Source organism: Aphelocoma coerulescens, chromosome 1A (genome assembly GCF_041296385.1).
Source record: "Aphelocoma coerulescens isolate FSJ_1873_10779 chromosome 1A, UR_Acoe_1.0, whole genome shotgun sequence".
NCBI lineage: Eukaryota > Metazoa > Chordata > Aves > Passeriformes > Corvidae > Aphelocoma > Aphelocoma coerulescens.
The window spans coordinates 3494048-3506164 of NC_091014.1; the positions used below are offsets into that span (position 1 = coordinate 3494048).

At 47.7% G+C, this 12117-nt stretch overlaps 1 protein-coding gene across 6 annotated transcripts in view; it reads left to right on the forward strand.

Moving 5' to 3' along the window:
* Positions 1 to 12117, forward strand: part of PLXNA4 (plexin A4) — a 394209-nt gene that overhangs the window by 342533 nt on the left and 39559 nt on the right. For all 6 annotated transcript variants that reach the window (XM_069034287.1, XM_069034294.1, XM_069034280.1 and 3 more), the window contains 5 exons: positions 1447 to 1540; positions 2396 to 2635; positions 3605 to 3751; positions 8716 to 8950; positions 9325 to 9467. In XM_069034287.1, coding sequence (XP_068890388.1) covers positions 1447 to 1540; positions 2396 to 2635; positions 3605 to 3751; positions 8716 to 8950; positions 9325 to 9467 — 859 coding nt within the window. The remainder of the gene's footprint in view (positions 1 to 1446; positions 1541 to 2395; positions 2636 to 3604; positions 3752 to 8715; positions 8951 to 9324; positions 9468 to 12117) is intronic.

Consider the following 12117-nt stretch of genomic DNA (forward strand, 5'->3'; position numbering starts at 1 on the left):
TCCCATCGATTTCCACATGGCCTCCCTTTCCCAGCAGGAAATAAACTGCATCCTGGACAGCTTCCAAGGGGAGTTATAGAAGCAGGTGCTGAGACTGCTGGGAGCACTCCTCACCCTGGGAAACCCTCGGAGATGGGGCTGTCTGCTGATGACATTTCCTCATCCTGTCCTGGCTCTGTGAGCCCTGACAGGTGAAGGTTTTGCTTTTTTGGATAACTCTTCTCCCTTCAGCCCTGGATCACATTGCCCCCACCTCGTGCTGCAACAGCAGAGCTCACCCTGGTAGATCAGAGCTGCCTTAATTTGGGATGGCCAAAGCTGCCTGTGCTGAAGGCTTCTCCATAATGTGGTGTTCAGAGCCAACCCTGAGAAGCCTGGGAATGGTTCTTTGCAGTTTCCTTCCTCCTTCCCCTACATTCCCTGAAGTCCCACAACCAGCATCTCTGGCTGCAGCTGGAAGAGGCAGGGGAAAGGAGAGAAGGGTGTTTCTGAGAGCTGTTTCCTCATGGTAACAGTGATTGCAGGGAGTGAGGAGGGCTCCAGCTACATCTCCCCATAAAAGTGAGAAAATCCACTGTGGGCCATGACTTGTGTGAGTTGGCCTTCTCAGGAAATTGGTCTTTGAGCAACGGGACACAGTGACTGGGAATCTCTGTTTGTGTTGGATCCTGATCTGCCTGGCCCAAGCCAGGGAAACCAGGCCTCATGCACGGCAAGGCTGAAGACTTTGGCTCAGTTTCTTCTAATTGCTGCAGGGCTGGGTTCCCTGGTGGCACCAAAGAGTTCACTGAGGTGACATTGTCATATTCAGGGTGAGGTTTGACAGCATGTTTGATATGGGGTTATAGACCTCAACCCAGAATCCTCAAGAGCTGCTTCCCTTGGACTGTATCTGTGAGGGCTTTTTGGGTTGGGCACTGGAACAGCTTCCCAGGGAATGGTCACGGCCCCAAATCTGCCAGAGCTCCAGGAGGGTTTGGACAACGTTCTCAGGCACAGGGTGGGATTGTTGGGATGTCTGTGCAGGGCCAGGAGTTGGACTGGATGATCCTTGTGAGTTCCAGTTCAGGATATTTTGTAATTCTGTGACTGACTGAAGTAAAATGGGAGATACAGCCTGTGGACCACTTTAAAGACCCTGTATCAAATCTCTGCTCTTCTCATCACCAAAGCTTGTGATTGCTGAGTCCTGACAATGAGAACCACCCAGAGGCTGCCTGACATGGCAGTTTCAGCCAGCATTTGTCTTTGCTTATTTCTCCCCTTATGAATGAAAGAACAAAAAAATTATTTGTTTTGTTCTTCCTTCTCCCACTATGGGACTGCGAGACGTGGTCAGATACTGTGCAACCAACATTTAGGGACACAGATCACCCATTCCTGGTGTGATGAGTTCTGACATCTATTAACTGGGTTCATTCTTTAATTCCATTTCTTTTTCTCCAGTGGGAACACTCCCATTGCTGTGTGGGGAACTCACCTGGACCTCATCCAAAACCCTCAGATCCGGGCAAAGCACGGTGGAAAGGAGCATGTCAATGTGAGTATGACTGCAGAGCTGGGGGGGAACACATGTCACAGTGGGGACAGAGGCTGGCTGATAGGTCTGGAGGTTGAAATCTCCTATTGCAGCCTAAAAAAGAGGGCATGGTTTGTTCCCAGAAGTATTATATTGTACCTGAAGGACACAAAGAAAAGTTTTTGGCAGGGCTGGGACCAAACTTCAGGGTCTTCTGAGACTTTCACCTTTTTCTTTGCTTCTCCAGCTTGCTGAGATTCATTTCAGGTAACCTGATATCCAAACTGGAATCCTGAGCACAACTGAGCATGCACTGCACAAACACTTTTGGAGAAACACCCAGAGTGTGAGACCTAATTGCAGGGTGGTAGCGAGGTTTTGACTAATCTGTGCTGTGTGAAAAATAAGGGAAGAAATTTCTATTTCCAGAAGGAAATTAAGTCAGGGAAAGCTGCTGACTGGCAACCCCAGAGGCTGAGCTCTCAAGAGGCACAGGATGACCAGTTGAAATGCAAACACAGCTGCCCCAGGACTGTGAGGCGCAGAACAGCATGGAGATGACCTGCCAGGCTCTGTATTTTCCTTAAACATTCCTTATGTTGGGTTTCTTTCCCCAGAACTGTGAGGTGCAGGACAGCAGAGGGATGACCTGCCAGGTTCCATATTTTCCATAAAAGTCCTTGTGTTGGGTTTTTTTCCCCAGAACTGTGAGGTGCAGGACAGCAGAGGGATGATCTGCCAGGTTCCATATTTTCCATAAAAGTCCTTGTATTGGGTTTCTTTCCCCAGAACTGTGAGGTGCAGGACAGCACGGCGATGACCTGCCAGGTTCTGTATTTTCCATAAACATTCCTTATGTTGGGTTTCTTTCCCCAGAACTGTGAGGTGCAGAACAGCACGGAGATGACCTGCCAGGCCCCAGCACTGGCTGTGGACCCCAATCACCAGTCTGAGCTTGCCGAGCGCCCGGAGGAGTTTGGCTTCATCCTTGACAACGTGCAGTCCCTGCTGATCCTCAACAAAACCAACTTCACCTACTATCCCAACCCAATCTTTGAGGTTTTCAATCCCTCAGGGATCCTGGAGCTGAAGCCTGGAAGTCCCATCATCCTGAAGGTGAGATGGGGATCAAAAACTGGATGAGGAAAGACAAACAAATTCTGCCTATGCCCTCTCTGTGCCTGCCAGCAGCCCCATAAATCATCCTGATTGCACCCCAGAAACTTCCTGCGTTCCTTACCCCATATGGGACCATATCAGAGTCACCATCAGCAAACACCAAGCACTGCCCACATCCATAACTAAAAATATAAACTCCTGATGCAGACACCTGTGTGCAGCCTGAATTTGTACCCACTGCTGTTCACCAGAGACTATTTTCTACCATTTCGGTGGGGCTGACACTTAAATACCCAACTCTGTTTCCTTTCTTGGACATTCAAGACCTTCTTCTCACCTCTGTTTAAACCCAAACCAGTCCTTTGCCATTTCTGTAATCTGCACAGCAATACAGAGAAGGAATTTTATGATGGAGCATTTCTGTATCAGTATTTTGATGTGGTCAATATGCAAAGAAATTATTTCACCTGCAGATGCTTTTTGCACGTTTGGAAAGAGGTCGGATTTACTTGCCTGACTACATTTAGTGAGGGCTTTATTGCGCAGGACTTAGATGGAACATTTCTCATCCAGTTCCAGAGAGGGAGGAGCAGGACAGGCTGTTGTGACTGCTTTGAGTCTGTAGCCACTCAAGCTGTTCTCTGCATGACTTTCGAAATTGGCTTTTCCTCTCTGTGTTAGCAAATGGTGAACTACAAATGGCATAATAGAATCATCTTCAGGTTGGAAGGGACCTTAAAGACCATCCCATTCCAACCCCCTGCCATGGGCAGGGACACTTTTCACTGGACCAGGTTGCTCCAAGCCCCATCCAGCCAGGCCTGGAGCAGTGTCAGGGATCAGCCATCCACACCTATCAAATGCAATATCAACACTTGCATCAACGGAATGAACCAGAGGGGGAAAGAAAACACTTTCCTGATGTTTATTTGGTTATTTTGGGGTGTGATATTGCTTTCTGTGCAGGGCAGGAATCTGATCCCCCCAGTGGCAGGAGGCAATGCCAAACTGAACTACACCGTTCTGGTGGGTGAGAAGCCCTGTGCGGTGACCGTGTCGGACGTGCAGCTCCTCTGCGAGTCCCCAAACCTCATTGGAAGGCACAAGGTGATGGTAAGTGGGGCCTGACCCTCAGCTTCTGCTCCCTGGGTGGCTTGGGAGGGCACAACAGTGCTGAAGAGCTGGCAGAGAGCTCCAAGGGGTTTGCATCACCATTTGCCTTCCCAGGAACATCAGGGCTCCTTTTTGATATAATATCCTCATCAAGGGTAGCTTGGAGAAGTAGAACAATGGAAAAGTGACCTGGAGATCTTTGTGGACAGTGAAAAACCTTTCATGATCAAACCCCAGCAGAAGAGGTTGCCTCTCTTCCATTTTTATATGGGCTGTACGAACCCTGGATGCTCATGTGAGGTCACATAGGTAACATGTTCCTACATAACGTTGTGAAATTCAGTGCTGTCCCCAGCACTTATTGGCATGATGGTGACTAAAATTTGCCTTTATATAGGAGAGGAAAAAAAAATCAGGATGTGGACAATAGTGTGACTGGACTTTGGGGTTTTGACTTCTATAAAACTTAGTGTGCTCCTGCAAATGCTTCCTGGAACCTTTGAAAAATGGACCTGGTGATTACATCAGAGGGAGCTTCTCCTCCTCTCACCGTTTATTTATTTACTCCTTTTTTTATTTTCCTCTCAATAATTTGAATTCCTTGATGCTGCTGCTTGATAAACAGCATATCAGCAAACACCCTGGAGCTGTACCAAGCTGTGGGTGGGAGCAACAAAAGCTGACAACTGACATCAGTGTTTCTCATTCCTTGTGAACAACTTGTTTTTCTGTTGCCCTCCCCAACGCTGTATCTGTCACATATTAATTAATTAATTTATTTATATCAGTGCAGTGAAACTCAGAGGGTTTGATCTTTAAAAAGATTTTTCTGGGAACTTTTAGGAAGCAGAGTTTGTGATGACCATTTTGGGCCTTGTTTGTGGCTGCTGCTGGGATCCCTCATAGTGGCCACTTAAATTCTCTGTGCCAAAGTTTCTCATCTGGAAAATAGAGGTAATAATCCTTTCCAGCCATGCAAATACACCGTGACTCTCGATTCATTGCAAAGCACATTAAGACACTCCAAGAGGAGCAATAATGAAGTGAAAGATTTTCTCTGTGTGAAAACCAAAGCTTTTGAGCACGGCAATAAATGTTCTCTGTCATTTTCATGGATATAATTAAACATATGGTTAGTCAGAGACGGACAAAGACAATCCTGGGGAGAGAAAACTCAAAGCCAGGTGAGCAATAATCAACCCCTGGGGATCCAGGATGATGGACATCTGGCCAGGCTGTACTAATTGGAAAGACTCCCCTGCTCCTGCCGCTTGGGACAGTTTAAGTGAAGCCAAAGATTAAAACACAATCCCTTTTTGAGGATGCTGGTGAAACGAGGGATACTGCTGGGAAACTGGGAAGATGATGGAGGTGCTCAATGATGGACTTTGCATCTGGAACCAGGGCTGGGAAATGCCTCCTCCAGCATGGCACAGCATCTCTGCTGCTCGAGCTGGGATCAAATGTATCCCCACGTTTCTCACAAACACCTCTTTGATGGCCAGGATAACTGACAGGTAGTTCCTCCTCCTGATTCTGCCAAAGATTTACTGTGTGACCTTGAGGAAATTGTTGAAGAAACCCTTTCTTGCAAAGTGAGGTGGCCACGAGCTGAGAAGGGGCCATGGGAGTGAATCAACCAGTGCAAAACAGCGATTATTTCTAAGGGAAGGAGCAGTGGCAATGACACACATTGATGTCAACACGCTTTTGATCTGGTTCAGCTGTCTTTTACACAATGACAGAGTTAAGTACTTGAAAAAATAGCCAAGAAATAAAAGGTCTGAGCGGTGGTTAAGAAGAAGATTGACTAAAACTCAGAGGCAAGTTTTTTCCAAGGAAAAGAAGGAGATGTGGGGAAGATCCATGAGTGGCTACGCCAGAGAAGGTCTGCAGGGAAGATGTGGAATACATTTGAAGGTTTGCTGGTATCTGATGCAGTCTGGAAAATCACACCAAACTCTCTGTAATGAATGGAGAGATGGTCAAGTGCAGCAGCTGAAGTTCAGGGCGTGATTCATCTCATCCTAAGAGGGATCATTTCATCTGGCCAGGACAAATTTGCACCAGGAAAGACTCCTTCAGAACTCCTGAACCCCTACAGGAGCAGCCACTAAGACTTCGTTGAGGAAACTGGGCTCTGACGTAGAGCCCATTTAGAACATTTAGTGTAATTCAGGAGAAACTGATGATTAATAGTCTTAAAACACGGCCAAATTGCTCGTTTCATGGGTTCATGTCCAGTCTACTGGAAGGTAAAATAGCTTCCTCCAGAACCACTCAGTGGATTAAGAAATAAAGTAGGGCTATATGAGCATATTTTCTTGTGTTTCTTTTAAAAGCTCACAATAACACAGCAGCCTCATAGACTTTCTTCTTCAAGAGCCAGATTCCTCAGATCATGGCAGCTTCGCTTGTGGATTGTGAGACTTTCCCAGTGATGAAACCATCCTTTAAAGAGGAACACACTGGGCCTAACTTTGAACACCTGCTTTTTGGAGCTTAGATACCCTCATCATTAATGGAGAGAAATGGGAACTTCCACTGAAAAAAACGTCTCATCCCAATGTCAAAGGTGCCAGAAGCAGCTCACATAAATCACATCCTGAAAGTGGTTTTTCTCTTTGTTGACTCTGGAATCACACTGCAGTGTCTAACTTGGATGTGTATGCGGAATATTTGGTGAGAGAAATCCCACCCGTGGAGACAGGCTGTTCTTCCAGCTTTGAGGATGGACCCGCGCTGGGATTTGGGATGGGAGAGTTGTTTGAGTCTAGTCTGATATTCCTTGAATGGACTCGTCTGACTGCAGGGCTTGGAGAAAGAGAAAATGAAATAGAATTAATCTATTTACTGATCCACTGACAGGAAGGAAAGTGTGTAAATTGGTGAGCAAATTTTGCTGGGAGGATTTGGGACAGTGGCCTAGGATAAAAGGGAACAACTTCCAGTGCATGGATTAGGATGTGATTTTGGCAGTTTGTCTGCTCAGTTGAGCAGGCGACATTCCAGCACCAAACCTTCGGATTTATGAGTGAGTTGGATCTCGTATCTTGGAATAGGTGGGGAAACTCATTACTGCTGCATCCCCAGCTAAGGGTCTGAGGTTCCTTGGCCACTGAAAATGCTCTACAAGCCATCAGTGTCATGGCACCAGCTGGTCATCTTGAAACTCTGTTACCTGATTAGAAGACTCTAGGATAAGTTTTGTTTTTCATCGTGGACGTTTTATCTTCTAGACCCCATCCCAAAATGGCATGAGAGGACCTTGTGGATGGAAATCATCTGTTTTCAGACATTCGCTTTGGTCTTGTCTGTGACATAAGGGTTGTAGTTGTCTCTCTTTGGCCAGGGCCTATGGAGGAGCAGCCTGCATCTGGTGGTAGAGCAAAACAACCATCTTCCCTGAGACTGGGACTGGAATAACTTCTAGGAGGTGATAAAGTCACAGAGACTGATGTTCCCAGAAAGGGCTGGGGTGGAGAGCACCTGGGAAAATTCATTAATTCATGATTCTGCTCCACAGTCTCTTCTGCTGGCTCCAGCTGGGCCACTTTCTTCCTCCTGCAGCCTGGAGAGGAAACCAGAGTAGGTGCCTGAGCTGAGATATGGGAAGCTCTGGGATTAATATGTGCCCAGGCAGGCTGGAGACAAACTGAGTAACTGAGAGCCAGTGGGATGGAGGACGAGGCTGAACACCAGGCTGGGGCGTGGGGGAGAAACATTAGGAGATATGAGGGAGAACTCCTCACAAGGGAGGAAGAAAGAAGTTTAATTCCACCCTGCAGTGGTCCCAGGTGCAATGGGAGTAGGAAACACTGAGCCCTAGGGTCTTGAGTGCATTTCTGCCTGGCAGCAAGAGTTTGCTCTTTGTGCAGGGCCAGCTGTTCCTCTCTGTGACACAGCTCAGCTGGGGTGAAGTGGTGGGGCTCATCCATCCTTCAAGCTCTTTGCATGGCATCTTCCCAGCTTTCTGCTGATCTACAGCCAGCATTCCCAAACCACAGCTCAGCCCTAGAAGCCTTTTTTACTTCAGTCCAGCCAGCAGAGCTTTTCTCCCACCACTCAAGCTTTTCCTACTCTACAAATAGCTTTGAACAGCCTTGTAGTAGCCTGAAGCCAGCAGTATCCTGTGGGATTCCTGTTGGGAGTGTTGTTCATGTTGTAAAAAGGGGCTCTAAGGGACTTGCTTCAGCAGAACATTTTGTTGGGCTTGCAGCAGGAATGCTTGCAGGGTTTCTTTCTGGTTGTTAAAAACAAGGCCCTTGCACAGCAGCTTCTTCCAGAGGCTGGAAGCAGCTCTGGGAACCTCTGGATGTACATGGAGAACAAAAAGCTGTGTTCAGTTCCTACTGGTGAGCATCTGCGGTTGCCCTGACAATGTGTGGCTATAAAGGGAGGTGTAAAAAGCATAGGCCAGGCTTTGTGGGGTTTGTGGTGTTGTGTCACTATCCCAGAAGCTTCCAAGAACAGTTTTATCTGGTGGGAGAGTCAAAAGAAAATACTGACTCTGATTTCTGCAGTGCCACTGTACTGACTGGGTCAGGTGTCCCCTGCTCCACTGTGGGGTTAGGACCCAGCAGACCATAACCATGAACTCTGTGTCCTGTGTGTATTTTGGGACTAATTGACATCAGTGCCCCATACAACATATCAGGATGGGGAATGAACAACCCAGAATGAAATCCAAACTGATATTCAGAAATTGTGACCGGTGGCTTGTCTCACCACAAGTCCTTTTCTTGCTGGGTTCACGGTGATTCTGCCAACAGAGGTGATTCTGTCTGGCATTTCAAGTGTTTTTAAGCTGTTCCATATCCAAATACTTCCCCTTTTGCCTTGGGAGACAAGAAGATGTCACCATTCACCCTCAGCCAGGACGATGGGCTGGACAATGACGGAGTTCCTCTGCGTTCCTGCTTTTTTGACAGTTTCAGTGCAGCTCTTTGCTTCTTTCCCTCTAGGCTCGTGTAGGAGGGATGGAGTTCTCTCCAGGGATGGTCTACATCTCCCCGGACAGCCCTCTCAGCTTGCCAGCCATCGTCAGCATTGCGGTGGCCGGTGGGCTGCTCATCATCTTCATCGTGGCCGTGCTGATCGCGTACAAGCGCAAGTCCAGGGAGAGCGATCTCACCCTCAAGCGCCTGCAGATGCAGATGGACAACCTGGAGTCCAGGGTGGCCCTGGAGTGCAAAGAAGGTAGGATGAGGAAGGCAGGATGACACTGTGTCAATGTTGGTGGAAGGGAGCCATCCAGCCACAAAGCTTTGAGCCAAAACACCACAGGGTTAAACCCTCTAGGTGTGGCTCAAGCCTGGATCTAAAGTGACTTTCCCTGTTTCCCCTGAATCCAGACTTTCTCCACCCTGTCCTAACTGGGTTTGATAATTCAAAGTCCACAGGAAGTCTTGGCATGTGTCCCTGGGGAAATGGACACTGCTCTTGTCCACCTTCTTCTTCTCCATGTGTTGCCTCTCCTTTTTCTTGTGCATGAGGGTCTGGGGGCTTTTCCCATCCTGATGAGGGTGATCTGGATTTTCACTGCTCCCTGAGTTGTTCTGTTTCTGTGCCAGCCTTTGCAGAGCTACAGACAGATATCCATGAGCTGACGAGTGACCTGGACGGAGCCGGGATCCCTTTCCTCGACTACCGAACCTACACGATGAGGGTGCTTTTCCCTGGCATTGAAGATCATCCAGTCCTGAGGGATTTGGAGGTAAAACAACATTTCCTGCTTCTGGCTCCTCTCTGCCTTCCTGTTCAGTTCTGAATTCCAGAGATTCTGTGTCAGTGGTGGGGATGTGATGACTTGGTTATGCTGTGTCCTACTAGGAGTGAAACAGGTCCTCGTCAAAAATCTGGGTTGAAAGTGGAAATGTTTGCTGTTATCTTAGATCATACTAGATCATAAAATCATTTAGGTTGTAAAAGACTTCTAAGATCTTCTAGGTGCTGCCAATTCCACCACTAAACCATGTCCCCAAGTGCCACATCCACAGACTGTCTGAACACTTGGGAGGGATTGTAATCTGACCACTCCCCTGGGGAGCTTGTTCCATCTCCTGATCACCCTTTCAGTGAAGCAGTTTTCCTAATATCCAGTCTAAACCTCCCTTGGCAGAACTTTAAGGCCATTTCCTCCCATCCTGTCCCTTGCTACCTGTTAAATTCTGTCTGATCACTCACTTATTTGGAAGATTCTCATAAATCCATATGCATTGGGTCTACTCAATTAAGCTTCTCTTTGGTCTTAACCCTTCTGTGGCATGATTTTTAGACTGGATTTAATACTTTCTGCCATGCAGAGGCAAGGAAAACCAGTTGTATGACAAAGGAGCATGTTAGCCTGTGCCATCCAGCTTTGCACGACCCTCACACTACCAAGAGGCCAGGGTTTTTTTGTAGTAACCCCTATAAAATATCCCCGTCACTGAGGGAGGTTCACCTTTGCTGCACTCTAGTTTGCAGTGAGATCAGAAAACCACAGTGTCAGTCTGTCCATATCCTGCCCACATCTTCCTCCTCCACCTCAAATCGCTGGAGGAAGAGTGGGAGGACAGTGAGACATTGTTCACAAATCTTGGGGTCTACGCAGAGCCTGTGTTACCTGAGTGGTGTGACAGGAGCCTGATGGGAGCCCAGGTGAGGTCTGCCAGGCTAAAATCTGCTCCAGGCTCTGGCAGATGGACAGGCTCTGCTGTAGGAATACCTGGGCCAGAGAATCAGGAGCTACACCATGGCCAAGGTGTTGGCTGAGCTCTCTGCAAAGCCTTTGGCAGGCTCTGAGCTTCAGAGAGGCTCTGGCATGGGCCTGGGAGATTTCTGGAGGCCAGGACTGGGCTTGGTTGGCAGGAAGGAGGAGCAGGAGCTGGCACAGGCAGGCCTACGCTTGGCTGGCTGTGTAATCAGAGATGCCTGCTCGGTTTTGCTCCTGCCATTCGGAAGAGCCAAAATTCATCCGACTGTGTGGAGAGAGACATTGAAAAACATGATCTGTCAGCAAGGAGGGCTTGTGGGACTGGGTAGGAGGCTGAATTACACATAACTATTGTATAGGTTTAGGGTGCAGGTCAAGTGGCCTCCAGCTGCTTTCCCTCAGGACGGGCAGCTCAGCAGGCCCCACAAACGAGCAGGAGGAACGAGGGGTGCTGAATCTCCCTCTCACGTGTGTGCACACAAACACTTCCTTTATCCCCACAGCCAGCTGCAATACCTACATTCATTAACCCCATCCAGCTGATCACAGAACAGCATCTGACCCCTGCAGAGGCCTTAGCACGGATGCTCCCCTGTGTAGATACAGACTGAGCTGATGTTTCAATCCAACACCTTTGATCTCTTCTCCCTTTCATTCCATTCATTGTTTTTTTTCTTAATCCTTTGTAAAGCTTCACCAGCTCTCTGTGTCATCATGTTTGCCTAGCAATGTGAAGGCAGCTCTCATTCTGCTCCCTTCTCTGGAGAACCCAGAAGGAATTGCTATTTATTGCAAAAGGCCCCAGCACAGATCCCACAGAGAGGAGGTCTTACTTATTTCCAGTTCATTTGCTAATTAACTGCTTCCAGATGCAGTGCAAAATACTTTTCTTGTTATTTTGTTTTAATTCTCCATAATAACCCAGGGATAGACAGTATTAAATGTTCAAGCAAGTGAGTTAAAAATAATTATTGGCGGGATGGGTGGTGGTGGTTTGTTGGTTGGTTGGTTGTCTCAGCTATTTAGGGAGTAATTTATTTGTTGGACACAAAAAGAGTTGAGAACTCTAATTTCCAGAATGAGAAAGTAATGACTCAATGAGGGGCCTTGCATTGCTTGGCTGTTTAGGCAAGCCAACTTATTTTGTAATAAAGTGCCAGCTTTGGGTGGTTATTAATTCATATATGCCTTGATGATGTGTGTTGCTCTGTGGTGAGACCCTCCAGCTTCCGAGGAAGTTTCTTCAAGGGCTGGAACAGCTTCAGCAGCATGGAGGGATGAGTCTGAGGTTCTCTATTTAGGTTCCATTAATGCCTAGAGCCAGAAGGACCAAAAGGCCACTGTGGAGCCAGGCTCCAGCACTGAGGTCCTAAATTCTTCCATATAAAAATGAGTTCACCATCCTCTCAGTTAAGAAATATGAGACTTGTCAATCTCTCTGTGTCCAAAACACCTCAGCTCCCAAACCCAGGGGTTCTACTGCAGAGTGTCCTCTCACACCTTCACCTGCCTTGCTCTTCAAACCAAGGCCCAGCTGCATGGCCACCATCCCGGCCACTGCCTCACTGCATCTCTTCATCTCCTCAAAACCTCACCCTGGCCTCTCTTCCCGTTCACTGTCTTGCTGCCTCTCCCTGTTCCCTAAAGCTGAACCCCAAACCTCTGCGAG